This window comes from Symphodus melops, assembly GCF_947650265.1.
Source record: "Symphodus melops genome assembly, chromosome: 20".
NCBI lineage: Eukaryota > Metazoa > Chordata > Actinopteri > Labriformes > Labridae > Symphodus > Symphodus melops.
Window position 1 is genome coordinate 8,307,736 of NC_136710.1, and position 26,709 is coordinate 8,334,444.

General features: G+C 40.8%; 1 protein-coding gene across 8 annotated transcripts in view; it reads left to right on the forward strand.

Moving 5' to 3' along the window:
- LOC306841548 (adhesion G protein-coupled receptor L3) overlaps window positions 1-26,709 on the forward strand; it is a 224,998-nt gene that overhangs the window by 171,580 nt on the left and 26,709 nt on the right. For all 8 annotated transcript variants that reach the window (XM_079371495.1, XM_079371497.1, XM_079371499.1 and 5 more), the window contains 6 exons: window positions 2,509-2,692; window positions 7,435-7,557; window positions 8,600-8,805; window positions 11,255-11,431; window positions 22,039-22,248; window positions 24,416-24,636. In XM_079371495.1, coding sequence (XP_079227621.1) covers window positions 2,509-2,692; window positions 7,435-7,557; window positions 8,600-8,805; window positions 11,255-11,431; window positions 22,039-22,248; window positions 24,416-24,636 — 1,121 coding nt within the window. The remainder of the gene's footprint in view (window positions 1-2,508; window positions 2,693-7,434; window positions 7,558-8,599; window positions 8,806-11,254; window positions 11,432-22,038; window positions 22,249-24,415; window positions 24,637-26,709) is intronic.

Sequence of the window (26,709 nt, forward strand, 5' to 3'; positions counted from 1 at the left end):
TGCAAAATCAATTATGGCATTTTTTTGGATGGACTTTTTACATCCGCCCTTGGCTGCAAAATCCGCTGCCAGTAGACATCTTCTGACACAAAATAGGAAGGGGGATTTAGCGAGTTTTGATTTATAAAACATATAAATAAACACATCTGACATGATTTTGGCAAGAGAGCCATTGATGAACTTTAAAAACTAATATCTTTAGACTTTTAAATTGACTTATGTTATTAAAAAAAAAGAACTTGGATAAGTTTATAAAACAGTTTGAAAAAGTGAACAACAAAACATGGTCTTTGTTGAGAAATGAAAATGTCCAATTATCTAGCATACTATTTAGAGAGGGGAGGAAATTCAGCGAAAGTTTAGGACCTATATGCTCAAGTACAGGACTTGCCTTCATTTTTTTCATCATATTATTGTCTGGTTTGAATGAAGAAAGTTTGTCGAGCCTTATGCATATTTTATAATTGTTCATATAACAAAATGATGCACAATGAGTGATAGTCAACGTTACTGCTGTTATTCTAAAGACTTAAACGCCTAAAGGGCCAGAAAGAAGACTAATCTATATTCATATATTAATTCCAATACATACTCCTCACCCTGCCCTCTGTTATTTTTTCAACTTGTTTATTAATAATAGATTCTGTGCATCCTCTTTATAAAGTTTATGACCCATGCCGCTGCTATGCTTTCACCTTGTTCTTGTCTCCGCTGCATGTGGAGAAAAAAAAAAAGCTGCAAATCCATCAATCCTTTCCCTGAAGAAGCATTGCTTTAGTGTTTTAAGAAGTGCTAGGAAAGAAGAAAAAAAAAAACATCTTTCCATGGTGAACAAAGGGAAGAGAAATGTCAGTGCCTGAAGAAAAAGAACGCCTTAATTGAGAGTGAATCAACCTCTGCCTCTGGCTGAATGTCAAAAGGTGTGATTGGAGATTGGCTGCAGATAATGAATAATTACATCAAAGTTGGGAGACTGCCTCTGTGTGTGTGTGTGTGTGTGTGTGTGTGTGTGTGTGTGTGTGTGTGTGTGTGTGTGTGTGTGTGTGTGTGTGTGTGTGTGTGTGTGTGTGTGTGTGTGTGTGTGTGTGTGTGTGTGTGTGTGTGTGTGTGTGTGTGTGCATGGAGTTTGTCTGTGTTTCTGTGTACTGGCAGGTGCAGAGGTGTGTGTTCGCTCTTGCGTCAGTCTTTCACTGTGTGCGTGTGTGTGTGTGTGTGTGTGTGGGTGGTTTAATGTGTGCAGGGTATGTTTTGAATGAGGAGAAGCCAGCTGCTGCTATTTGAAATTCTCAGCCAGCGTCAGTGAGCTGAACACAATCAGTCCTGCCTGCTCCTCTTGCTATCACAGCATTTAGAAACATCTTAACATTTTAAGCGAATTGAGAAATCCATAACTCTCATTTTCACTTTTTTTTTTTTTTTTCTGATCAGTAAATCATTCAACACACCAGAGTGCATGATTTCGTTTTTGGATTTTTGCCTATTAACATACACATTTGGTGTCATGCTTAAAACATAATTCACATATAACCATTGATTAATAAAGGGGATCAAAGCGAAGTCCAGAGAGATAACAGTGGCGTGACATTCTGTGATTGTATCAAAGATCTTAGCTTCCAGCCTCAGGATGTCACGAGTACGTAAAAACTGCCTTGGAAGACGTTTGAGGCAATTTACCATAGATATAATATTTCCTTTTCAAAGCTGCTTTTTTTTTTTTTATCTCACAGGAGAACATACTTTTATGATAATTATGACCACCTGCTGGATTAGAAATAGCTTTTTTCTCATTCTCAGGTTAGTCAGGCATGTTTCGCCCTTTGGAGCATCGGCTCCTGTAATAAAAATCCATCCCTTGACCAATTAGCATTCCATTTACACATCTTGCATTTGGCATTTCTAAATCTTTAATGGCTCTTAATTTTTCATCCTGATTCTAAAAATGTTCTTGTTTCCTCCTTGCCTACAAGTTGCAGCATTGTTGTGGGCAGATTAAAGAAGGCGTACAAGGTGTAAAGTGCTTTTAATATGCAGGAAAGTTGCAGCAAACACCTTGTGCTTCCAACGATGTGACTTAATGTTGAGCTATTGTTTTGCACTGCTTTTGTGCATTGGGATTGTCTGCATGGAAGAACATTAATCACACCAATTAAAGACTCTAGCCTTAAGTCATAGAAGAATTGGCCTCTAGTCTTGTAGCTCTCACTCATTAACATGATAAGTTGAGGTAGGTGAAAAAGTAAGAGACAAAAACATCTTCAGAGTTCTCTCAGATAGAGGCGTTGCTGCTGCTGGTTCAATCCATTGACAACAGTTGGAAAAGGGTCAGGCAGTTACACAGTAAAAAGATGTGCATGGAGTGTTTGCTTCAAAAAGAAAAAGATAATTTGGTTTATAACCAATCCAAGAGTATTTGATTGGTAGTCTGATGATCTTCCTCCACAACAGCCATCAACGGCCTGCTGACGTCCGTTCATTTTTTTCAATAACTCTGTGATTTTGCCTCTCAAGGCTATGGTGGAAACGGTCAACAACCTGTTGGAGCCGCAGGCGCAGGCTGCGTGGAAGGAGCTGAGCACCGGCGAGCAGCTGAGGGCGGCCACCATGCTGCTGGATACGGTGGAGCAGGGAGCTTTTGTTCTGGCGGATAACCTGCTGAAGACAGACATAGTGCAGGAAAACAAAGACAACATCCGTGAGTACATGCCAATGGCGCTTCATTTGAGTCTATAAAAAAAAAAAAAAACATAATCAAGGTTACCTTAGGGTGAAATTCTGGCCAATCCAAAACATGCCTTGCGGACTTTCTTGCCAAGGGTGAACTAACTAACTCAATCTGTTTCTTATAACTTTAGTCCCCGCTGACTCATTTAAAATCAGAAAGGGTGGCAATATTTCTCATTCTAAAGTCAACACAGTATGTTCCATCCTAAAAATTCACCCAAGTCATGCCTTTTCTCAACCATGTCAGATTCTCCAGACTTCACTGACTGCATGGAGGGAAGAGGCAAACATCAGGGGTCAATTTTCGACTTACGAATACATCGGTGGATGTTTAGAAAGTTTGCAAGAAAAAGAACCAGGGCAGGGTTGCGTTTGGCGCGAGCTACGTACATGTAGCTTAGCATGTTTACCAAAGCATGAAGCAGGAACAGGCATTGTCATCGTTAAAAAAATAAAAATAAAATTAAAAAAAACCTCACAAACAATCCAATGTTCTCTTGTTTGATCACTTCCAGTCAGGAAATGGTGCCAGGCTCAGCACACTGTATATGTCAGTCTGAACGGTGAAGCTTTAAACAATTGGCACACATTTTTCTCGTAGAAGACTTTAAATATCGAAATGTTTGTTTTTCTTTCTTTTCTTTTTTTTCCTTTTTTTTTTTTTTGTTGTTTGCCAGCAAGCAAAGCACACTTTAATTTGCTTGTCTTTGTCTGCGTGAGTTAACCAGTTTGGACTGAATTAAGTTAATTTCTCCTCAAGCTGCTGGGAAACTGATAATTTGCTCAGTGGAGGAACACAGCATTGTCACTTATAATATTCAGGAAATGAAAAGCAACATTTAAAGAGCAGAATTGTGCGGTTTGTGGGTCGTTGTGAGGTTTTTCCTCGCGACATTATTCTCTTGTGTCTCGGGCCTTTCGTCGTTCACCGGCCTTACCATTTGAAGAAGGGTTACAGAGTTCACCTCATGCTATTGATCGGGGGCACTCTCGTATTGACAGCGGAGCTCTTGAGACCGTGGCGCGAGTGTGAAGGTCACTGGATTAACGCTTTCTCTTCTCACAGGAGGTTAAGTTTGGCAGTGATTCTTACTGCGGATGGCAGGCTGCTGCTAAATTGACAATTATCTCAAATGATCGTGTTCATATTCGCGTCGATTATTAGCCGGAATTAACCACTAGTCGCACGGATCAGGGATCAGCGCTCATTATTGTGCGTGTAAACACCATGTGAGCAGAGATAATGAGAGCTCTGTCATCCACCTATCACTTTACAAACTGAATGCATCAGAAAAGTCACAATTCATGGCATTCACAAACCATGAAGAATCATCATTAGTGGTGGAAGTCTCAACTGGAATTAAGACAAGGAATGTTATAAGGCATCCCTCTCTTCTTTTATATAGACGGGGGGGATTTTTTTTCCAAGTTCCTGTTACCATGGCAACGTAAAAATATAGGTCTACCGACTTCAAGGCGAGTGTAAGGATAATTAATAAAAACGGATTATTTTTTTGTATCTGGCACACAATTCATCGGGGCATTAAGGAGATTCTGGGCTCGTTTGAGAGGGTCTGCTCAACTGGAGTGAGATTTTATAGCACATAGGGGTAGCCTGGTTAATTATGGGCTGGTGACATGTTTACTAGGCCTTATCTTTCTGTTTCTTTCCAGCCAGTCCCTCGCGCCATGCAGAGTTGTTAAATGAGGACAAGGAGCCCCCCCCCCCCCCCAGTTTAAGCATTGGTAATCACCACAGCTGCTAATTATTGATCACTCGCCTTGAATTACACCTTAAGTTAAGGCTTTTCATGTGTGCTGGTGCAGGCTACATCTTCCACGCCTTCCACCCACCGTGACACTTTCTCAATGTCAGCGGCGAGCCAGCTTTAAAGTGCATCTCCGAAGAGTATGAAAGAAAGCCTCGATCCAAGCCCATAATGAGATCTGTTTTCTTCGCTCCGAAAGATATTTGCTTGCCCATTGTGTCTTGTGTTTGTGTTTACACCATGCAGGCGCGTGTGCTCGTCGAGCAGCTTTGTCTGCGCCTCACTCCCCCTGCATGATAATCTCATGAGCAGATTCCCACCGATTAGCGTGTTATTTAGGCAGGCTTTGGAGGTATAGCCTCTGGGTCCAGCAACTACTATGGCATCAAAGAAATTCCCCAAAGCCCATGGTAAGCTCTTTTACACAACCACACGGGGGAAAAAAGACAGGCAGAGAGGGGGAAGAAAAATGCTTCCTTTATTCCAGAGGCGCACCAAGAATCCTGGGATTGGTGAGCTTGCTGGGGTATTGTCTTTGCTAAGTTGAATAGGAATGTTTCACCCAAAAACCCCCTGGCCTTTGAAAAAAAAAAAAAAAAAAACGTGCAAGAGAATTCTAATGCAGAGGTTTTATTTCTTATTGTTTTAAGAGATGGGAAGCCTCGATGCAAAGGGAGGATTAAAAGTAGCCTCTTCTGAGCTTTTCATTGGCGCTAACCTTCATCAAAGACAGAGGTGTCATCACATCACCAGCTGATTTCCTCACCAGGGCTTGATCACGTTTCTGCTTCCGTACACGTGATGAGAAAGTCATTGAGGTTGAGATTCTCCTTCACAAGCTAATCTGCCTGCCCATCTATATGTAGCCCTCGCAATCACGGCCCTAAGAATGAGGCAAATGCAGTGTACTTGAATGTATAAGTGTAGATGTTTGAAGTGGACTGGTCATGTTTGAAACTAACTTATATAGCCTCAGACTAAAATGAGTCGTCATTATGAAGAAAATGCCTTTACATTTAAATATGAGACACTTGTATTAAGGCAAAGCAAATGGTTAAACGCTTCGATTTTGCATCCCTCAGAGGTCAAAGGCGAAAAGGTCCAAGGAGCTAATGGCAAAAATGGTTGGGAGGGCGTGGATTTCAAAAACTCTGTTCGTCAAGATAATAAAAAAAACACAGAAGTTCTGTGAGATCAAAAACATCACAACAGTCCAGGTGCAGGAGCTCTCCATCCTGTTTTCAGAACATCATCACACATCCAGAATGGCACCGTTACAAAGCAGTGGGAATGGACCCAATGTACATCGACACACTTATAAGAAGGCGTTTGACTTTGGGTTGTGTAGATTTCGGCGATCCCCGCGGACAAAGTCATATAAAGTAGTCGTCATTTTTTGAATGTTCTTGTCCTGCGCATGCATATTCACAGGTCTCATCCTGCTTTATTTGAATTCAAACGTATCACGCACTGTTGAATTACACAACAGTGTAACATCTCATCAAAGGCTAATCTCTGCCCCCAGCATTAGTTAAAAAGCACTAAATGTTACTGGATAGGAATTCATCATCTTGTCACTAATGATCTCTTTTGCTTTTTCAGATCAAATAAGATCAATATTTATTTCTGTCCGTTGCGTAACCGGCTCACAGGAGCGTTTACAAATCAATGAGATGACACAAAGTATTGGTTTGGAAAACGGTTTGATTCACTGTATTATTAGGCCATGACACTGAGCATGGGCAGCAGTCATATTTAACACAGCCATGTCACAACTGATAATATATTTAATCACCGTTACACATGACCATGGAAGCAAGGATTTCTTGTTTTGTCATCAGATAACGTCGTATACGCTATCAAGCTAAACTTTATTTAGCATCTGGACTTACAAGGCCTTGATGATGATGAGCCAATCGCAGCAGCTTGTTCGTTTATACCTGCAAACCACATTAGTGGGCACTTCTCATATCTTCTTCTCTGCACCTCTACCTGGCAGTGAATCAACGGACTCACCTCAGCGCTTTGAGAGTTCATGTGACATTTCTGAACACTTAGTATTCACACAGGTCACCGGTGCTCGAGAGTGGAGCACACTCGACTGCTTTATTAAACTCAGTTGTATCGTGCCATAATAACTTTGATGGAACAGATTTTTTTTCTTCTTCTTTTCCATTCCACCCAGGCTCCTATAAGCAGCTCATTTCCTTCTGCTTTATGACGCCGGAGTCTTTCAACCATAAATTAGGAGCCTTTGCTTCAGACACAACAGCTGTTGAGCCGCCGCAGCGAGCAGCAGCAGCGAGCTCGTCTTTACAAGCCGGTCTTTATCTCGTCTTTGTGCCGCTCGCTCTCGACGCTCCTCCAGACAAAAAGATCCCCTCAAATCAAGGCATCCTTTCACACAACGGGCAAAGACGCCCCTTTGTTGTTACAGTTTAAGAGGAAACAATGCCACCTGAACACTTGACGGTAACTTGATTAAGAGGCCTGTAGCAGCAATCTCACCTCTCGTCCTCTGCAATCAATAAATGCAATGTTGCATTTAAAGCTTGTCACACATGCTTGGATTCTTAAAGCAAACTCCTTCTAGTAATATTTAAACTGGTTGTGTCTCTGCAGATAGCTAACAACACTCTCTGCAGCACTTATTACCCTTACAAATATTTGTATTTTAAAACAAATAAATAACAAATGTAATAAAACTGTGTGGTAAACAATAGAGACAAAGCACATCTGTGTCTTCACGGTTCTTTGCTCCAAACAGCCCGGTCTATTAGCGAACATTTTAGTGGAGAAAACTTGAAAAAGCTGAGCGTTGGAATAAATGGGAAACAGCTTTTTTTTCTTTTTCAACACGAATCGAGGGGTGCAGATTGTAACACTTTTTGTCCACCGCCCCGTGCAAAAACAGACTTATTGATGGCTGATTTGATCCGTGCAGAGCTGGAGGTCGCGAGGATGAGCACGGATGGGAATTTGCTGGATCTGAAGTTCCCACAAACTGGAGGAAATGGCAACTCCATCCACCTGTCAGCGAACACGCTCAAGCAGCACGGGAGAAACGGTGAGACCTTTCGAACCTTTTTATTTTGTTCGTTTCGAAGGGTTCGGCTTGTGTAACGTTCAGATTTGACGTAAATGAACACATTTTAAAGGCTACATGTTACACAATTGTGCTTCATTGTTTGAAAAAGAATTTCCCCCCCACATACTGGCATGACATTACATGGTGCTCCAGGGACTTTTTTTTTTTTTGGTAGGAATATCATTACTGATGCCTGTGAATAACAGTCAATTTGCCTCTGAAATCCTTGGTTGTGCTGCACATAAAGCACACCAATCGTTCTGCACTTTTCAAATAGCACCCTGGCTGTAGAATTAGTTCCACTAGAGCACTGCCTCTAAACTGTAAATGAGGCAGTTGGACACAATGCACAGCCGTCGTCAGCCCCATTTTTAGACTTTATTATCAGCCCATGCAAATCAGAATCAACTCCAGCTGCGCCTGGTTCCCTCTCCGCTCGATGACTAAGAACATGTCCAGCCAGGCCCAGGAGGATCATTATACTGTAGCACGGTGGCGGATATTTTTCCCGCCATTCAGTGCTGTAGCACCCAAATAGTTTTCTTTTCATCTGGGTGAGTGATCTCAGACTCTGATTCTGTCTCAAGGTCACAGTGAGCTTGTGTGTTAAGGCAGGTCTATAAAGACATTTCTTTGTTGCACAGGTTTGACGCTGCTTCTATTAACTTCAAATCTTGACTTGAATGAATGTCAGGAGGGATATTGTCTGCTTCTGGTCCATTTCAATGGCTGAATCAACAACCTCCCTGTTTTTTTAGCACCTCAAGTGTTGATTTTAAAAGCTGGACGTGTCAGCGGCAGCTTTAAGAATAGTTTGAACTTGCCCACATATATACCTTTTAGATATTTTTTTTGTGTTTGAATGAAAGAAAATCCTCCATCTTGGTGGAAAAACCTTTGACAAATAGGTGTTATTGCTGAAAAGTAGCGTTTATATTTGTAGATTCTTTTTTCAAGTGCCACTTGTGAAAAAAAAAAAAGAATAAATGAAACATTTTTTTCCCTGACTGTCGTCTTGCAGGTGAGATCAGGATAGCATTCGTCCTGTACAAACACATCGGGGTTTACCTCTCCACGGAGAACGCCAGCATGAAACCGGGCAGCGAAGCGATGGCGACCAATTACTCCGTCATTGTCAACTCCCCAGTAATCACAGCCGCCATCAACAAGGACTCTAACAAAGTCTACCTCTCTGACCCTGTCATTTTCACCATCAGACACCTACAGGTAATTTTCTGTCTCTTTTGTCTGAGCCGTGATTTTTGCTTTGATGTGACCGCCCCTTCATTTGAATATCATTTTTCTATTACTTAGATGAATTTTCTTTGAAAGAACCCTTTTATCAAAATCTTGTCTGTCCCTGAATTGCAACCGAAAAAAAGTGCCAGTCCCATCTCAAAGCAAGATTTTTTTTTATTTTTTAAGAACGGTGTGGAAAACGTGATTATGATGCTCACAAGGTGATGCCTCCGATGAATGTGTTTGTTTCTCAGTCAGAACAAATAGCAGCCTGATCTCCTGAACAAACATCAGTCCTATTGAGCCTGCTTAGTCAGTGCCTGGAGTCGCGACTTCTCCCTCTTGGCTACATTATCTTCTCCACACTCCGCTTCCCTCGAAATATCCCTGTTTTGTCTACAAACGCCGCCTTCAGCAATAATCGGGATGTTGAACAACCATGAGAGAATTGCAGCGGGTCTCGTGTAGGAGGGACCTGGAAGGAAGCAACGATGGCTGAAAAGGAAACGGCGGAGTGCAAGAGGGATAGAGAGTAACAGTACGGAGGCTCAGAGATGTAAAAAGTAAATGGTGGGAAAATGTCAGGGGGCGACGTCAGCGCAGTTATTGCTGCTCACTGCCTGACTCATCTCTTTTAAGTGAAATTAGTCATTTGGATTCAGTAATTTTACTGTTGGTTTAATGTTGGGGCACTGATGCTTTTATACCCTTTTCTTGCTCAGATCAAGTCTTCTCAATAAAACAGTGACCTTTAGGAGAAGAGTGTTTTCTGCACCAGCTTTTCTTTTGCGCTTAACACTTGAGAGCCCCATAAGAGCTACAGCGTTGACTGCTTCTATATCACCTCATAGTTAAATAAACCTGGAGTTTGTGTTTTGTGTACTGTACACTGTAGATTCTACATATAACTGTATCAAATAACAAATATAATTATGGCTCCTTAAATGAATTGGGAACAACACTTGTGTTATGCATGAAGAGCCCTGCTCCATCACATCAAAAACTCCCTTTTCTCTGGTAAACTGATCGACCAATCAGAGATGTTGTTAAGGGAACACTGATTGGCCTGTCTCTGCTTTTAAAGCTCTGTTGTGGCTGCAGGCAACAACATTTGCTCATTCTTTGTCCAGGGATGAATAATTTTTAATTGATTTTTTTTATTGAACCACTTTTCTGGCCCAGCTTGATTTATGTTTTAACCAAAGACAATTTGTGATTATTATGAACCTTTCTTTTTATCCATTAATTATTCAGACCTTGTTGGGATTCATTTCATTTGATTTTAACATATACAGAGATTATTTAGATTTTCTAGGTTTTCCCACAGCTCTCAGTTGCAACTATTTCATGAGTATCTGTCATTGTGATAAAATCGTAAAGATTAGAGACAAAAAAGAGTGACTACCAGCCCCAAACTAGTTAGAATGAAGCCTCAAACTAAAATCTTATTTCTAACCTCAACGTAAAATAAAACAATTCAAGTAAGTGAGGTTATATATCAAATAAATTGATTGATTGACATGAAACAAGAATAAGATAAATATTAGTAATATCTTCAAAATGAACCTCAAAGAGTGTCAACGGTGTTTCTTATTTTCTGTCTTCTCACAATAATTCCCTCCTCTCAACCGTGATGGTTCGGATCACTGGTCTTCTGGGATGATGATGTGTCCTCTAGTTATTGTTTTGCTTCCTTGCCTCGCCACTTAATGGTCCCAATTAAAGCCATTAATGGGACGGAGGGTCATCCTATCTCCTAGCTGTGCTATATTTTACACAGGGTTTTGGATGTGTGAAGGGGAAAGTCAATCAGCTGCAAATTTACATTCACAGAGGATAAACCTTATTAGGCTAATTACCTTGCAGTGAGTGTGAAACTATGAGGAACTACAGCTCCTTGTCGTGTTTCAAGGAAGGGGGGAAAAAAAGGATATGTTTAACCTTGGAAGCTGTGTGTAATCTCCTTTGTTTGCAGAGCCGGACAAAAGAAATTGAGCTCAAGAGGGATATTTTTTATCAGCCGTTATGTTTTGTTTTACCCATTCTCAGTGTCTTAGATTATTTTTTTATAAAATGGCAACGGGATAGCAGGGCGGCGTGCTCGTCGTTAACGGCCATCGCCCGGGTGCAGACAGCAGCAGTTCCCATTAAACAGTGGCGACTATTCACAACCAGGGAAAGTTAAAGAGAAAGGTCAAATCACACAATGAAAAAGAGGTATGAGGCCGCTCGATGCTGGATGATACTTAAACAACAAATCGCTTTCCAATTGATGCCCACAGCAGCAGGAGAAATTAGCTTTCTGATGTATTTATCTTGCAAACAAAGAGGAATATAAAAAGAAATCACTGATGGATAAGTCATGGCAAACCTCTCTGTGCACTCCCTTTTTTTTAAGTCCCATTGTTTCTAATTCTGTTCCCCCAACCTCTCACAGCCATCTGAGGAGAACTTCAACCCCAACTGTTCCTTTTGGAGTTACTCCAAGAGAACCATGACTGGTTTCTGGTCGACACAGGACTGTCGCTTGCTAGACACCAACTGGAGTCACACCACATGCTCCTGCACCCATCTAACCAACTTCGCCGTCCTAATGGCCCATGTGGATGTCAAGGTAGGCCAGTTTTTTTTTCTCCTCCTTTCTTGCTTCAATGTTCAATTTACCAGAGAGATATAAAACACATTGATCCATCCTTTCTAATTCAGCCGGTCCAGTCAAAGATGATTTGGTTGACAAGAAAAGTAAGGTCAGGAGAGTGTTAAGCATTGTAAAACAAAAGGCATCTCTTTTATTAAGTCTTTTTTTATTTCTGCTGCTTTTTAGTGCACAAGGTGAAATGGACTGAAGAGTTTTTTGACCTTAACAGCACTTTTTAGACTAACATTTAAAGTGCCGATACACAAACACTATTCATACAGTTTGAACCAATGACCCAGTCTCTGTAAAGTGGGTATCGATTGTGGCCATCTCAAAGAGCCAATGTGTGAACTAGCCCTAATATATGAAGGGCTCCAATCCGTGGTGCTGTTTTGTGCACAAAGCCTTTAAGAGCAGCAGTTTAGAGTATTCCTTTGAAGCATTTTTCTTTCCAAATAAATGCTTGTTTTGGCATGACGAGCATTCTTCAAAGCATAGAAATGTCTGTTCATTGGCTAGTGGCTCTCAACAGTAAACACATGTTCAGGTCCCAGATCGCAAGAGTGAAAGAGTCAGAAAAATAAGCACACTGAGTGTCCTTTAAATTTCCTTTATCTGGATAAGAGCAGCAAAACAACAGATGCGTTTAAGCATCTGGAGCCTCTAAGTAGTCATGATCTACTTCCCAGAAGATTGACTTGTAATAACATTTGTAAAATATGCTGTGATTTTAAGTGGCTAACATGTTTTGGCTACAGTATGTGTTAACTGTGTAAAAGTTGATGAACGAAGTATAAAGTCTGGGCTTGAAGGTCTTGAAGAAAGTTTTTTGTTTTTTTTTAAAAACATCTTGACCTCCAAAACTCAAAAATTAATACTCAACTTGCTATACATTACATTTCTGCAGTTATCTTTTTTGGCAATATTTCACAAAAAATGTCTAAAACTATGAAGCTAGTTGGGCTAGCTAAGATAACTAAGATCATAAGCACTACTGAGTTGCTACTCATTTATAAAATTTAATGTACCGTATAATCCGCATGTTGTGATATTCTGCATCCTCAGGAATACCATAATTAACAGGATCTTCCAGTTAATGTTGAAAAGCATTAACTCAACCTTTTAAGTGGAAAAACAGATGTCAGAGAGCTCCCAATGACTGGGAGAAACCGATAACAACAGGATGTTGATTAACAATCTTTCCTGCTTTCAGTCAAAGACCAAACCAAGTTATTTAGGCTTTGAAAGCGCTCCACATTCCGAACTTTAGACAACCTCTACTAATCTTCAAAAAAGACAACGCGAATTTGAGCTGTTCAAAAAAAAAATATTCCTGTTGGGTTTTGACCCAAGAGGATTTTTTGTAGGTCCTGACATTATTAACGTATCATGCATGTCAAAGAAAAAAACCTCTAAGGGGGAGGCTTTTCAGAAAGGTAAAATAGGGGTGCGCCGAGACATCAATGTTTGATGGTACGCCATGGCCACGCCCACAACGAGAGATTTTCAAGATATCTAGAAAACACTGACACTGAGTTTACGATGATCGGATAAACAGTTTTGTAGGAGTTCGTTCAAATAGCTGACCTGTGAAACGGGAATTTCGGCCATTCTTGTTGCATTCAAAAAAATATGGCGGACTTCCTGTTGGGTTAGGAGTATGGGTGTAAGATGATTTTATGTAGCTCCTGACATGCCCAATGAGCATAAAAAAATTCGAGCATGTAGGACAAAAAACGCCCTATGACGAAATAACATGCAGAGCACAACGAGAGATCTTCAACATGTCATGAACACACAGACATTGACTTTGTGTCCATCGGATAAACGCTTTTATAGGAGTTCATTCAAATAGCTAACCTGTGAAACGCGAATTTGAGCCATTAAAAAAAATATGGCAGACTTCCTCTTTGGTTTTGACTATGGGTGTAAGAGGATTTTATGTGAGAGCTCACATGTTTCATGTGCATAAAAAATGAAATATTGTCTAATCAATTAAAATATGCAACACACAGTAATGTTTTTTTATTTAGCGAGCTGTTTATTCTCTTGCCACAAATTACTCTTTTGACTCTTGCTTTAAATCTAGCTTAGCCTGATAGCTTTAGGCTAGCCAAGCTAATGACAAAGACAAGAAGCAGGAAAACTACTAGCCTGGCTCTTGTTTCAGACATATCCTACGCCTACCAGCAACTCTCAAATGGTATTTATACCTTAGATTCTCTTTATTTATTTATTTATTTTACAAACTGAAAATTGAAAATATTTGCAGCTTGTATGCTAAGCTTATCAAGTGAAATACTTTTCTGAAACTATAGAAGTGCTTCAATTATTCATATTTGGATTCATACAGATGAACCCAAATCCTGAAATCAAGATTTGTTTTTACTCCCTGCCGTTTCCACTTGCTTCGTTTTATGTATGCATGGCTACACTTACTTATTAATGTAAATATAGAGCTGATATAAGGAAAACATCTTCATTGTATCCCTGATTTGCAGCATTCTCTCAATACACCATTTGTTTGTTTGCTGCAGAGTAGCCACTGAGCAAAGTGAAATGACTACTAAAGTGTGATGTGGAGGGCAGGAGAGCAATTTACCTGGAGGTGCTAATGGAAGTTGTTTTTTTTTTTTAAAAAGAACAAAAACAAGTAAACTGTAATTTTGCTGTTTGATTTGTGTGGAATGATTATTGGTGGCAGCTCTTACAAATCTGGAAAAAAGAGGGAAGGTGACAAGGGTGTTGGAGATGACAAAATCCACGGAATTGACGGGTGAAAAGGTACTTGAATTGGCGGTCAGGGAAGAAGCTGTGCCTGACGGACGGTTTAATTATTTCTGTCACTTGAACTTTAAGGAACTAGCTGCTGACAGAGCGGAGTAGTTCTTTGTATCTGGTCGGGAATCTGTCTCTGAGTGTCTATTAAAAGAAAACTCTGAACACTGTCACAGTTGGCCTTCGCCCATTAAACCGGTTGACCTTTCTTCACCTTCATTTTATTCCGTCGTCAAACTCTTTCTCTCTCTTTTTTAACACAAAGACACAATGCACAAAAATGTAAGCTAAATCCAAAATTCACAGTTTTTTGTCCCACACAACATTCCAAATGGAAGAGAGGGCTCGCATGGCGCGGTTTACCTCCAGCTAGAGAGAGCTACTGTTTGTCACCGAGCAGCATGACTTCTGGACCCACTAAGCTCTCTGCAGGGCTGCAGCCGAGTCTGGAATAGAGAGGGAGTCGCAAAGAATGGAAGCCTTGACGCGATGAAAGCAAAGAAGGGAGAAAAAGAAAGAAAAAGGATGAAGTAAAAGGGGGCTTTCAGTCAAGTCAATCCCTAACATTTTGGAATGCTTGCATTCACTAGAGGAAAGTGGACAGTAGTTACACCCTGTTGTTGAGTGATTTTTTTCTTCCCTATTTCTTTATCTTTTCCACTTGGATGTTGTAAAAGGCAGTTTGTTGGAAGGAGCCGCTAAACGGGAGATACAGAGGCTTTTTATTTGACAAACTGTCAATGTGTTGTGTGCGAAGTGGGTGCATGAGAGAGAGAGAGAGAGAGTCATAAATTGAGGAGAATATCTGTTTTCGTATCCATGGCAACAGAACATGCCTCTGCTGATCTCTGCATTGTTATTACTCATTACCCTCAGAGCAACAGATTATATTCTAACCTTGTTTGTTTCTCAGTGGCATCTCAGAGTGTAGACGAGGATGCTGTTATTACAATTGGAGAACCGAGGCTTGCGACACCATCACCATAATCTTTCATCTTGTTGGATTTTGGTCTCAGCTGCTGGATCGAATGTTAGTTGGGATAATGACAGCATTAGATTCAGAGATCTTTATGTTCAGCTTCATAAGCTGACTGCCTGTGGCATTACATTTTTATCATGGAGTTACAATTGCATTCAAAGTGCCACATACTTCACGCATATTAGAGGTGGCAAAATGTTCCTGTGTGCGTGTGGTATTGTGAGCGCTGTCATTTCGTCCTTGACGGTAATTTAAACTACCTAAGAATAACAAAAAGGGGTCTGTCTGGAAATGTTGGTTTTGTAGGCATACGGCACATTGTTGTTGGGTAAGAGTTACTATCAAACTGTTCATTAATCACAAATCATATCCGTCACGCTCCACAAAGGCAGCCTACAAAATCCCAACTATTTTCAGACCAGGTATTTCCAACCAAACTATCAAATATGCACTGATATACTTAACAATAAGTATCTTTAATTGCAGGGACAGCTGACATTGATGTGAGTGCAGGCTGGGTCAGAACTGCCCATACATTTATGTAGACAAAATCATTCTTTAAACTAGAATGTCGTGTATGTTACATTATTAGTAATACCCAGCAGTGGAAAAACATCACGCTCGTTCACAGTGGGATTTATAATACATCTAGTCAATCAGTTAGCTAATCGTTGCACTTCCATATAATGGGGGGTGTATAGTAAGCATACACACTTGAATGGTATATATCTTCTAAAGTCAGTGAAGGTTCCAACAAAAGAAACTATGCTGTATTAAAATGCCACAAATAACACAAGCTGCCTCTCAAACCTCAGCCTAATAAGCTGTATGAATTCAAGTCCAGCCTTTTGACCACGCATACACCCCATTATCCTAAACTGACTGTGGTGGGCTGTATGCGCGGTGAGAGGCATCCAATCAAATTTGAGGTGATGCCACCAGGTCACCCTCTGCAAACACAACTGCATTAGAATAATTACCAATTCAAATGTAAGAGTGAATCAAGGTCGAAGAATTGCATGCTTCTAAATATGTTTCGAGCCTTGCTTCTCTCTAATGCAATGTTCTGAACCAAATATCCCAATGTGATATCTCTTTCAACTTGCGGTCTGGCAAGAATTCAACCAAGCCTCCTATTTTTCAGGAGTATCTGTCAGATAAAGAGGATCAGGTAACCGCCACTTAAACGATCACAAGGGCATCGAGTGCCATCACCACTGCCTTCGTCGCCACTTGAGCTCTTTGTTTGCTAATTTTGAACTATCTAGCCGGAGAGCTGATGCCTTTGATTGATCCTTCAATCCGAGCCGAGAGAGGCGCCTTGAGCCGCATAAACAAATTAAAACTGTACTCACAGATGGCAGCTGCGTGCGAGAGATTATATGACTCTTTTGTATCTCTTTTTTTTTCCTTTTTGTATTTTCCCAAAATGATTGTCAAGTGGATTTTTTGGTTTTGTTTGAGCTATTGAATGTGAGTGTGGGTGTGTACTTTCATGTGACTTTGCAAAGAACACAAATGATTCCAACCCTGAGATGTCCTCTTACGGGGCCTTGAGTCATTTTACTGCAAAGTAAGATGTTTAGAAAAGTACTGGCATATAAATTCACTCCACTTGATTAGATATTGTAAGGCATGGTATAGCCTTTCAGTTGGTGGTTTTGACTTGGTCACAGCATGAGCACTTCATACTTGATGGTTTTATCTCAATATCCTGCCCTGACAACGAGGCAGTGGTGACGTCAGCCTGTTTGGATGATCTGATTTACCTTACTAGTTGCATAAAACCCTTCCGGATCTCTTGGTCTTGCCTCAGAAGAAGACGAATCTCGTTGACTGTCACAAAGAAACACTCATTTTAATCATATGTTTGAAGTCTATTACTAGTCATGCTCATATGAGCTCTTCGGGGTCCTAATTGGATTCTTCCCTTTTGGATTTACGTCAACCATTTGTGAAGAAGACTTGAGGCCATTTGGTTAGAAATAAATGTATATTTTAAAATGCGGGCTAAAGTACAAGCCCCAATGCAAGACATACAGACCTGCTCTGGTTTTACCTTCAAGTCATTATTTACGTTGACGATGGGTGTGCTTAGATTGGCCCCAGGGAGGCGTTGAGATACAGGTAAGTGGCACTACTCCCGACAGACCAGTAAATATAAATCAATGGCACATCCCACTGCATGATGGAGAGGGTGGTATCTGGGAACCATTCATCTCTGTCCGTATAGAACATCCCCAAACTGGCGCCATCAGCCGGTAACTATGACGGGAAAGGACATTCAAGGTTATTTGTTGTGTGATGTTGCACAAAAGCATGGCGCAGTACAGAGAGCAAAGGAAACACTTCATAAAGCATACACTTATTGGGGGAAGGGATAAATGGAAAGATGGCGACAGCATAAAGAACCATAGCATCCTGAAGTCCTGCGTAGGTGTTATGTCATTGGTATTGTAACGTTGAACACAGTGGGACATTCGGTGCATGTGCTGAATGTCAACTCTCCCGACGTTAACTGGAATGTCTCTTCCACTCCTTTTTAAAAACGTGACAATTTTTCCAGGACCCCTGATTCATGCGCCCTCTCTCTGCAACTGTTCCTCATCCCAGTGCAGATCATAAATCCTCGGCCATACCGGAGGTGAACTTGTCACATGACTTCCTGCAGTGGGGCCACTACCCCTTAGCACAACTGTCTGCACTGCCTGACTGTATTTCATGAGTCAAAGCCCGGCTCTGGAGGCATATAGGGAGATTTATGCATTTTAATTGGATTGGCTTCATGGCCTCAGAGCGGTTCTTTGAGGTATAAAAGATTGCTACGCTGTTCTCTTTGGCACTTCAACCTCTTACGCATTTCATTGGACTTGTTCAGGAGATTTCAGCTTTGGTTGTTATGGTAATTCAGTGCGTATGTCAGGTTCAGATGGCTCGGCCAAGATGACCAGGATGGCTTGCAAAGAGGCTTGTTGCTTCGTCTGCTCCTCCTCGTCAGAACGCTTGAATGCCCGGAACTCTTATTCTGTGCTTTGTGTGAGCAGATCAGGGGCAGAGCCAATCTCCTCGGGCATCCGTCTGGAATGAAAAATATGTGTGTTTAAGAAATGAAAAGAAAAATGTAGCAGAGAAAGATTGGAAGACAAATGGAATGTGCACAAACCCGCCTCGCCCCGCTAAGTAACACGGATGCTGTATGACTCGGCCGCCCCCTGCGACACAGCCAGTGAATTTCAGAGCAAATTAGGTCTGCCCACTTTAGAGACCTCGATACTGATTCCCATCATGGAGGCTTGTCGTGTGAGGTTAGGTGTGGAGGCTCTGCAGATCACATCATTTGCCATCCTGCCTGGGCAGAACCCCTCAGTATAAAGGAAACTCTCCAGCAGAGACATTGTTCCTGGCGATGTCTCAGCCATCATCCACCTCCCAGAACAAAGAAATCATTCTGCAGTAAATCCATCACCCAGGTGTAGATACACTCCATGCCTTTCTTTTACTGTTTTTACAGCTTTTGTCTCCTTTTCTCTCTCTTCCTCTGTGGCCTTCTCTTTCTCTCCGACCCGGCTGTTGAAGGTGAGATTGTGATGGATAGAGCCTGCAGGCACTGCACAGCTCGCTAGCCCAGGAGACCTTAGGGTACCTTCAAAATGTACCACCCACCGCATCCATACGTATGGAACACAGAAAATGGACTTATATGCCACATGCAAGCACAAACATCAACATCTGTTGCCTTCCACTGTGTGGGCAAGCCTCTAAAGTACTGATGCTTACTTCCACACACACAGGTCTGCTCTATATAACATCTTGCCAACCCTCCCAACGTATACACAACGGCTCATCAGGCAGGAAAATCAAACGCGCGCTCTCCCCAGACTCGAGGAGCACTGCGGCTGTTATTGTACCAGAGCCCCTTAATGATCAGCATCTGTTCCCCCTCTCTGTTAGTGTTAGCAGTGCTGCCACTAAACAAGGCTTTTGTGCAATACTTCCCCCCCCCCCCCACCCCACCCCACCCCCACGCACACACACACACACTTTGAATGGAGGGGATGGAAGATAAATAAGAAAGAAAGAGGGGGAAAAAAATACCCATCGATGTTGATGCGGTCAATCTCTTCACTCACCGCCGCGAATAATACTGCTGACTGCGCTTGAAGTATGATTTAAAGAGGTGCTTGTTTGAGAGTCATATTAGACTTATAGTGTGCTTTTGCGGCCGTATTTCTCAACATGAGCAAACATTTTTTATTTTTTTTCTGGACTCTCTCTGACGTTATAGCTCCGGGTCATGCATTATTTGCTGCAGGGCACAGTCTTTGAATCAAACATCAAACAACCAAAGTCTCGAGGTTAATATACAGTGTCAGTGCTCGGTGTAAACAAAGTTAAAGGGAGTTGCTGTTGCACTTGTGTAGATTTTTTTTTCTTTTCAGCCTGTCAAAGCTAATTAACTGTCTGCCTTTAAGCATCTTTAAGTAGTTCCGTGTTTAAAATAAATCATCACTTGAAAACTTACACAAAATACACCCAGGCAATCCTGAAGTCCCAGGAGAGATAACTGTCATTTCTGAAGAGGTTGGCGTATTTCTTTGAACTTCCCTCCCCACTTCCCATCCACTTATGTTTTTCCCCTCCATTTTTTAAAATCAATGCCCAGCAGGCTGAAAAAAAGACTATCCCTTTGGGAAATTAGGAAGCCTCCGAAGCTGACCAAAGTGTTTGGATGCAGTGATTATTTTTAATTAATTAATCAAGATGTCACACTCTGATGCCTGTCCCATAGTTTGTTTGTTTTTTTTTTTTTGTTTTTTTATCATTTAATTATTTATTTGCACACGTTAGAGGCATGTAGAGGAAGTCTGATTCATGTTTCGGTATCTTTGAGAGGCGGCTTTGTCTCAGTTGGTAAAGTCGTCATATCTCAACAGGAAGGTCGAGTGTTCGATCCCCAGCTCTTTCAGTGACATGTCCAATGTTTCCTTGGGCAAGACAAGAATTACTTCGCCGCCTTTGCTTTGTCGGTGGCGTACGAATGCATGTGAATGGGATAAGTTGCGTCTGATGGTCTTACTACATGTGCAATACAAGCTCAAGTCCATTTACCATTTATCATCTGTCTTGGCAAGTCTTTGCTCCCCCCCCCCCCCCCCCCCCCCCCCCGGAAGGATGGTGAATTGTCATTGGACAGTGCTGTTCATTTGACCACATGTGATCTGTAAAGACAATCTGGGGCTCTGGTTATTCTTCGACAATTTAAAACCTTTTAGAGAAATGTATTCATATCGTTGGGCCATTTACAACCTCACAGTCAAATATAGTCAAGTCAAGAAAACAAAACCCTACAGACCACCACCAAACCCATCATCTTATAAAAGTACTGCCACTGTCAGAAGCTGAAATTGAATGTATTAACCTTTTGTCAATTACCTATTTAGAACTTCTACCTTTCATCCACTTGTTGTATCTTATTATTTCAACATGTATCCATCATACTTAACCACCTGTACCATTTATTCACTTGTTTAAGCCAACTATTGAAAGCTATTATCCATTAATTTCTAACTACAACTATATCCATCATTTATACATATCTACTGGGAGTAATGTCAGATGTCCAAAGGTTTTGGCAATCTGCGTTTTAGCTAATTATATGCACTGACTTTTGGAATTAAAGTAACTGTTTTAATAACTTCAAGCTATTTCAGCTTTCTCATCCTCTTTCTCTCAAGCTGACCATTTTAATGAATGCTTAGTCATGCCCACTTTATATGCTAATTATTTTGAAATAAAATTTTGATCTGTATTTTATCACTGTGGTTGAGCTTCACCTATGCCTTTTCCATAAAGAACTCCCTGTAGGAGCTATAGACTGCAAGAACATTGCTGATCAAGCAAGAAAGTCATGGGACCTTTTAAGTTTGAAAGTAAATTTACTGACAAGATGTCACCTATTACACATTGCTAATGAAGCTACTATTCTAGAGGGGCCCAGATGTTAATCTTTGGCAGCTTCTTGGCGGGATAATGCATCTGATGTGTTTGTTTTAATGTGTTTAAGGCCACAGAAGTCAGTCATTCTGCAGATGTTGCTATTTTAGCCTGGGCTGCCCCCCCCCCACTTCTGCCTATTACCCCTATGTGCACGCAGCTTTTATGGACTGATGTAAATTCTCTTTCATGGCTACTCTGGACTCACTGTTGATCCTTATCTCTCGAGTAAAGCCACAGATTTATTGTGAGCGAAAGACTTTTAGTGCCCAAAACTAGCATTGGTGGTGAATAACTATTTGAAAGGAGGAAATTAACTCAAAATCAACAGTGAAAGTTATTGACCATGTTGTGGTTTGATTGCATTCCTGTTGTGCCTGTCTTCGACACCTGTGGCCCCGTGGACTGCTCACTTTGTTTCACTTTGTTGCCCGTACAAAATGAAACAACAGGGGAGCATTTTAGATTGATTCCCACAGACTAATTCATGATTCATATCAGCCACCTGTGGCCCGCTCGGTTGTGGTTTGTTGGAGCGCTGAATGACTGCTCTTCGCCCCCCAAAATAAAACGAATATCAAATTATTCTGAAAGTAACAGCTTTGGGCTCGGACAGAATGTTGAATTGTACAGTCTTTTGTGTTACCATTGATTGGCTTATGTTTAGTTTTTTTTCCATTAACTAAAAATCCCTGTTCATGACCTTATCAGTCGTTTTCCTTAAAAAAAAATTTTAAAAGTAAAAAGGTTTTGTAATTCAAAAATTAAAATTCTCACATTATGTCTACGACTTGTGTATTCTAACCCCTATCTCTTCCCGCCTTGCTTTCAGAACACAGACCCCATTCACGACATGCTTCTGGATGTCATCACGTGGGTCGGCATCCTCCTGTCGCTGGTCTGCCTGCTCATCAGCCTCTTCACCTTCTGCTTCTTCCGTGGCCTCCAGAGTGATCGCAACACCATCCACAAGAACCTCTGCATCTGTTTGTTCATCGCTGAGTCCCTGTTCCTGGTGGGGATCAACCGAGGTGACCAGCCGGTAAGAAGCATAGACAACATAAACAAACTAAAAATGAACAGAATCATTAATTACAAGTATATGACGTCATAGACGTTCAATAGAACATGTGTCAAGTAATATTTTGATAATCTAGCATGTTGGAAGGTGCCAACAATAATTTAAAAAAAAACCCAGAAATGATTGTTTTGAGGCAATTTTTACAGAACTTTGAGCTTGAGAACAGCAAAGGATTGATGTTTCTCTACTACCTAATGCTAAGCTAAGCTACCTGTCTGCTTGCTCAGACAAAAATAAAGTTTTTACTGTTATGTTTTTAGATTACTGTAAGGTCTGCTAATTTTGAGCCAAAAAAGAAACATTGGGGTATTTTCCGTGTTCATTCTTTAATACCACTATCAAGACACGGCGTGTTGGAAGAAATTAAAGCTTAAACACCAATGACAGCAGGTAATCTGGAGTTATGGAGTTGATTTTGACACTGAATGCATTGATAGCAACATTCCTTTAGACTTTTTGTATTATGACCATGTTGTAGTTGCAGTTGTCGTTCTAAATTGAAAATGAAGATGTGCCATTTTCTACACCTTACACAACCTTGAATTAAGTGTGTCACTGTCACCAGGGGCTAAGTGTTTCCTGAAGGCTATACATGATGTATTTTCACCAAAGAATGTTTACCATACTTTGTCTAAAGAATCCGAGGCACGAACACATGACATGATATTCCGCTGTGTCGACTTCCAGTGGCCATGATTTTAAAAAATAAATAAATAAAAATCTGCCAAAATCACTGAGATGAAAAACTGTAGGAAATGAATTGCCTGGTCTTCAGTCAACAAAGGCTCTTCCCTCCTCCTGGCAGCAAAGAAGCAAAGACGTGCTTGAAATTACTCACACATGCTCAATCACACCTGCCAACTCACTGTCACATCCTCGTATCTAGATCACTCAAAGATGGTACACACTCACCGACATGAATTCACCTCCTGGTGCCGTTTTTGTAATTTGTCAACACTTGAGATTAAACCGGAGGACGCTGTTCAATAAACTGTACCTTCTTCTAGTATAATAACTGTGCTTTGAATTGCATTATTTTCCTCCAAGAGCTCAGCTGTTGTAGCAATTGGAGGCACACTGTCACTACACAGTTATCTTCAAGTGTGTGTGCTCAGAACTCACACTGTAGACAAATACAGAGTCATTACATTTGTACAGAGCAGTGGAGGGCTCTATTCCTACAGCTTCTGTGAATTATGCCTTTTTTTGCTTACTAATGAGGCAGAATGTGCAGTTAAATTCACTCATCTCCAGAAAGTAAGCATAACCTTATAATGGGGTCAACCGCTGGATTAAATCTCAGATAATAGCTTATTTGAATAATCACAGTTATTTATTGCTGTTGCTTTAATTTTCATTTGGTCCCCAACATACTTACAAGCCTCATTCTAACAAATCAATCTTGAATACTACAACGTATCAAATCAAAACTCGCAGGTCATACTTGATCTCCAAAACTACTTCCCAACGAAGTTAAAGATAATGCTTTGCCCGACACCTTTTCCCTTCCATAACATTTTATGGGTGTGATTCACAGCACCAGACTCTAAGATCACTCTCCTGTACTGCAATTAATGTCCACTCAACCTTTTAGTTATTTAATTGAATCCATCTCAGTGACAAAATACGCTAGTTATGTTCAACTGTGCCGATAATTACATCAATCCATGTAAGTACTTGGTCTTATTATTGTAAGGAAGTGAGAAGGCACATGAATACACACGAATGACAGACTGCTGTATCTCTGACTGCACACTATGTGAGAGCACCTGGCCGCACTCTAAAAAAGCAATGAGCTCCAAATGGCTCTTGGACTGTTGACTCTGCTTCTTCATATCTCTCTTTCATCCATGCCAGCTACAGCAAACAAGACCACATGGGCTAGTCGCTGTAGTGTTCCCTCTGCCAGTCAGTACAGGCAAACATCCAATCACGTTAGCCAAACAAAGCTAAGTAATGCTAATGGCTGGGAAGACACAAACGTGCAGAGGTCAGAAAATATATAGCACAGTACTCTTGTCACACTGTGGCCACAAGCATTGCAGTAAATCCTTGTGGGAATCCAAATTGACCCCAAAGTGATTTGACTTGAAGGTTTCTAAGCACATGTATTTTAAATCTTTCCCAGATTGCTTGCGCCGTCTTCGCAGCGCTGCTTCACTTCTTCTTCCTGGCAGCATTCACATGGATGTTCCTGGAGGGTGTGCAGCTTTACATCATGTTGGTGGAGGTGTTCGAGAGCGAGCACTCGCGTCGCCGCTACTTCTACATGGTGGGCTACGGAGTTCCAGCGCTAATTGTGGCCGTTTCTGCTGCAGTGGACTACAGTAGTTACGGCACCGAACGAGTGTGAGTACATTAGAATTCAAGATATGCCAGAAAGCTGCTAAAGAATTGACTTCATTTTTTAAATGCTGAAATTATCATTTCAACTTTTATTTTTGAGATAGTCTGTGTTAAGAAAAGAATTGATTTGAATCTTTTCCTGAGTAGAATTCAAACCCATGTATTACTGTAGAGCACATTTGAATCAGCTTTAAAGAGAAGTGCATTTGTCCATGTCACCAGATGAATTTTGTGCCAAGTTCCATGGACGAGTCTTAAACAGTGTCTTAGCCTGTGAAAACAGCTTTAATTGTCTTCTGTTCTTCTTCTCTCTGTAATGATTGCCAGGTCTAAAAAAATAGGCAATGTGAAACCCTGGAAAAAACCATTTTATAAGAAATTTCTTTAAAACAGGCAGCAAGCGATCGTGGATTTTGACACGTGCATGTGATTCCCTTTACAATCCAACCTTTCTGAGCCCCCAATCTAAAAGAACTCCAAAAATAAATTACATTGTTGTGCTTTACTCTTAATACAAGATATTTACAATGCAAAAGGCTTTACACCAACCCCCCTACAGTACCCCAAAGCAGGAGTTACATACATGCCTTTGTAATCAATAAAGTACTCGATAACAAATAAATACAATCATTTAAAAGTCAGGATCTTAACCCCCATTAAAATCAGAGGCCAATCAATAATTTATTCAATTTGATAAAAGCTTGGCCAGAATAAAGTAAATTAGTAAAAAGGTAATTTTAAAAAGCTCCATGATGATTAAAAGGTTTCATACTTTGGTTCCAAATTTGCAGTTCAAATATTATATTTAGAATTACGGACAACTGTTTCAGATTTCTACAGTTTAAAGGTCCCGTATGTGAGATATTTACTGAATTCAATCATAAAAGGACCTTACGACTGTATCTCATCAGACATTAAGGAAACATGCTGGTTTTCCTGTTAACAGCACAGCAGCCAGTATGTCCTCCTCCTTGATATCAATTCTGCTCTTGAATGGTCTGTATTTGTTTTGACCAGAGAAGGGGAGATGTTTTAATGCAACCCCACACAGCTGTGTTGGAGCTCATTCGGTTTGCCAGGCAAACAGCAAACCACTGGGTGTTGCAGCGATGGGAGACATTTTTCTAATAAGCTTCAAGAGCAGAAACATCGTAAAACAAGGATAAATATTGGAGACGCTTTTGAATAATGGAGAGAGGTTGGAGCACAGAAAGGCTTTGAAACTGATGCAGAGCTGGCTCTAGGGAAGAGGGGGCGGGTGGAGACAGCTCTTACCAATGTTTTGAATTTGGATTCTAGTAGCCATTTTAAACATTACGTGTCAGAGTTACATTTTGCTTCTTTAATGCAAGTGCTTGGAGCAATACATTGGCCTTGTCTGTCTTGCCGTTAGTGCTAAAATCTAAATATATGTATTTTTTTTCTTTTCTGGTTAAGCTGTTAAATTACATCACCATCCCTAGCTGTACTAAGATGCAGTTTAAAAAAAAAAGCCAATAGCCTGAGTCTTTGGGAGAAACTGCAATATATACTTTACGTCGTCAACATAGTGATTGACTTCTCTTTACTATGCTTCCTGAAATGTTGCATCAGGTTTAATTATTAACAGCAAACTGGTACTGTGATAGTCAACACAAACTTCAATTCAAGAGGAGAGCTACAGTATGAGAGGTTTGTCTCGCCTACCTGCCTTTTTATTACAAACGAAAAGGGATTTTTTTTTTCACGACACAAATGTAGTGAAGAGTTGACACTTGGGCTATGTAAGACCTACTAACAGTACCACTGTATGTGCAACCCGCTAACTGAGAAGAATGAATTCATAATCTACCATTTCTTACTTTAATTGTTCCTGATATCAACAATTACAGTTTTAAAATATGTGTGTCACCAAATTAGCAACATGTCAGGCAGGGTTATGGTGGCTAACTCAGTTGGCAAAAAAAAGGCAGATCCCCACTATTATGCGAGTTTCTACAGCAACAGAAAGCCCTCTAACAACATGACAACTGTTTGTGTTCAGCAATCTTGCAAATGACGCTCCGATAGCTATTGCTCATCATCATCAACTTTTAA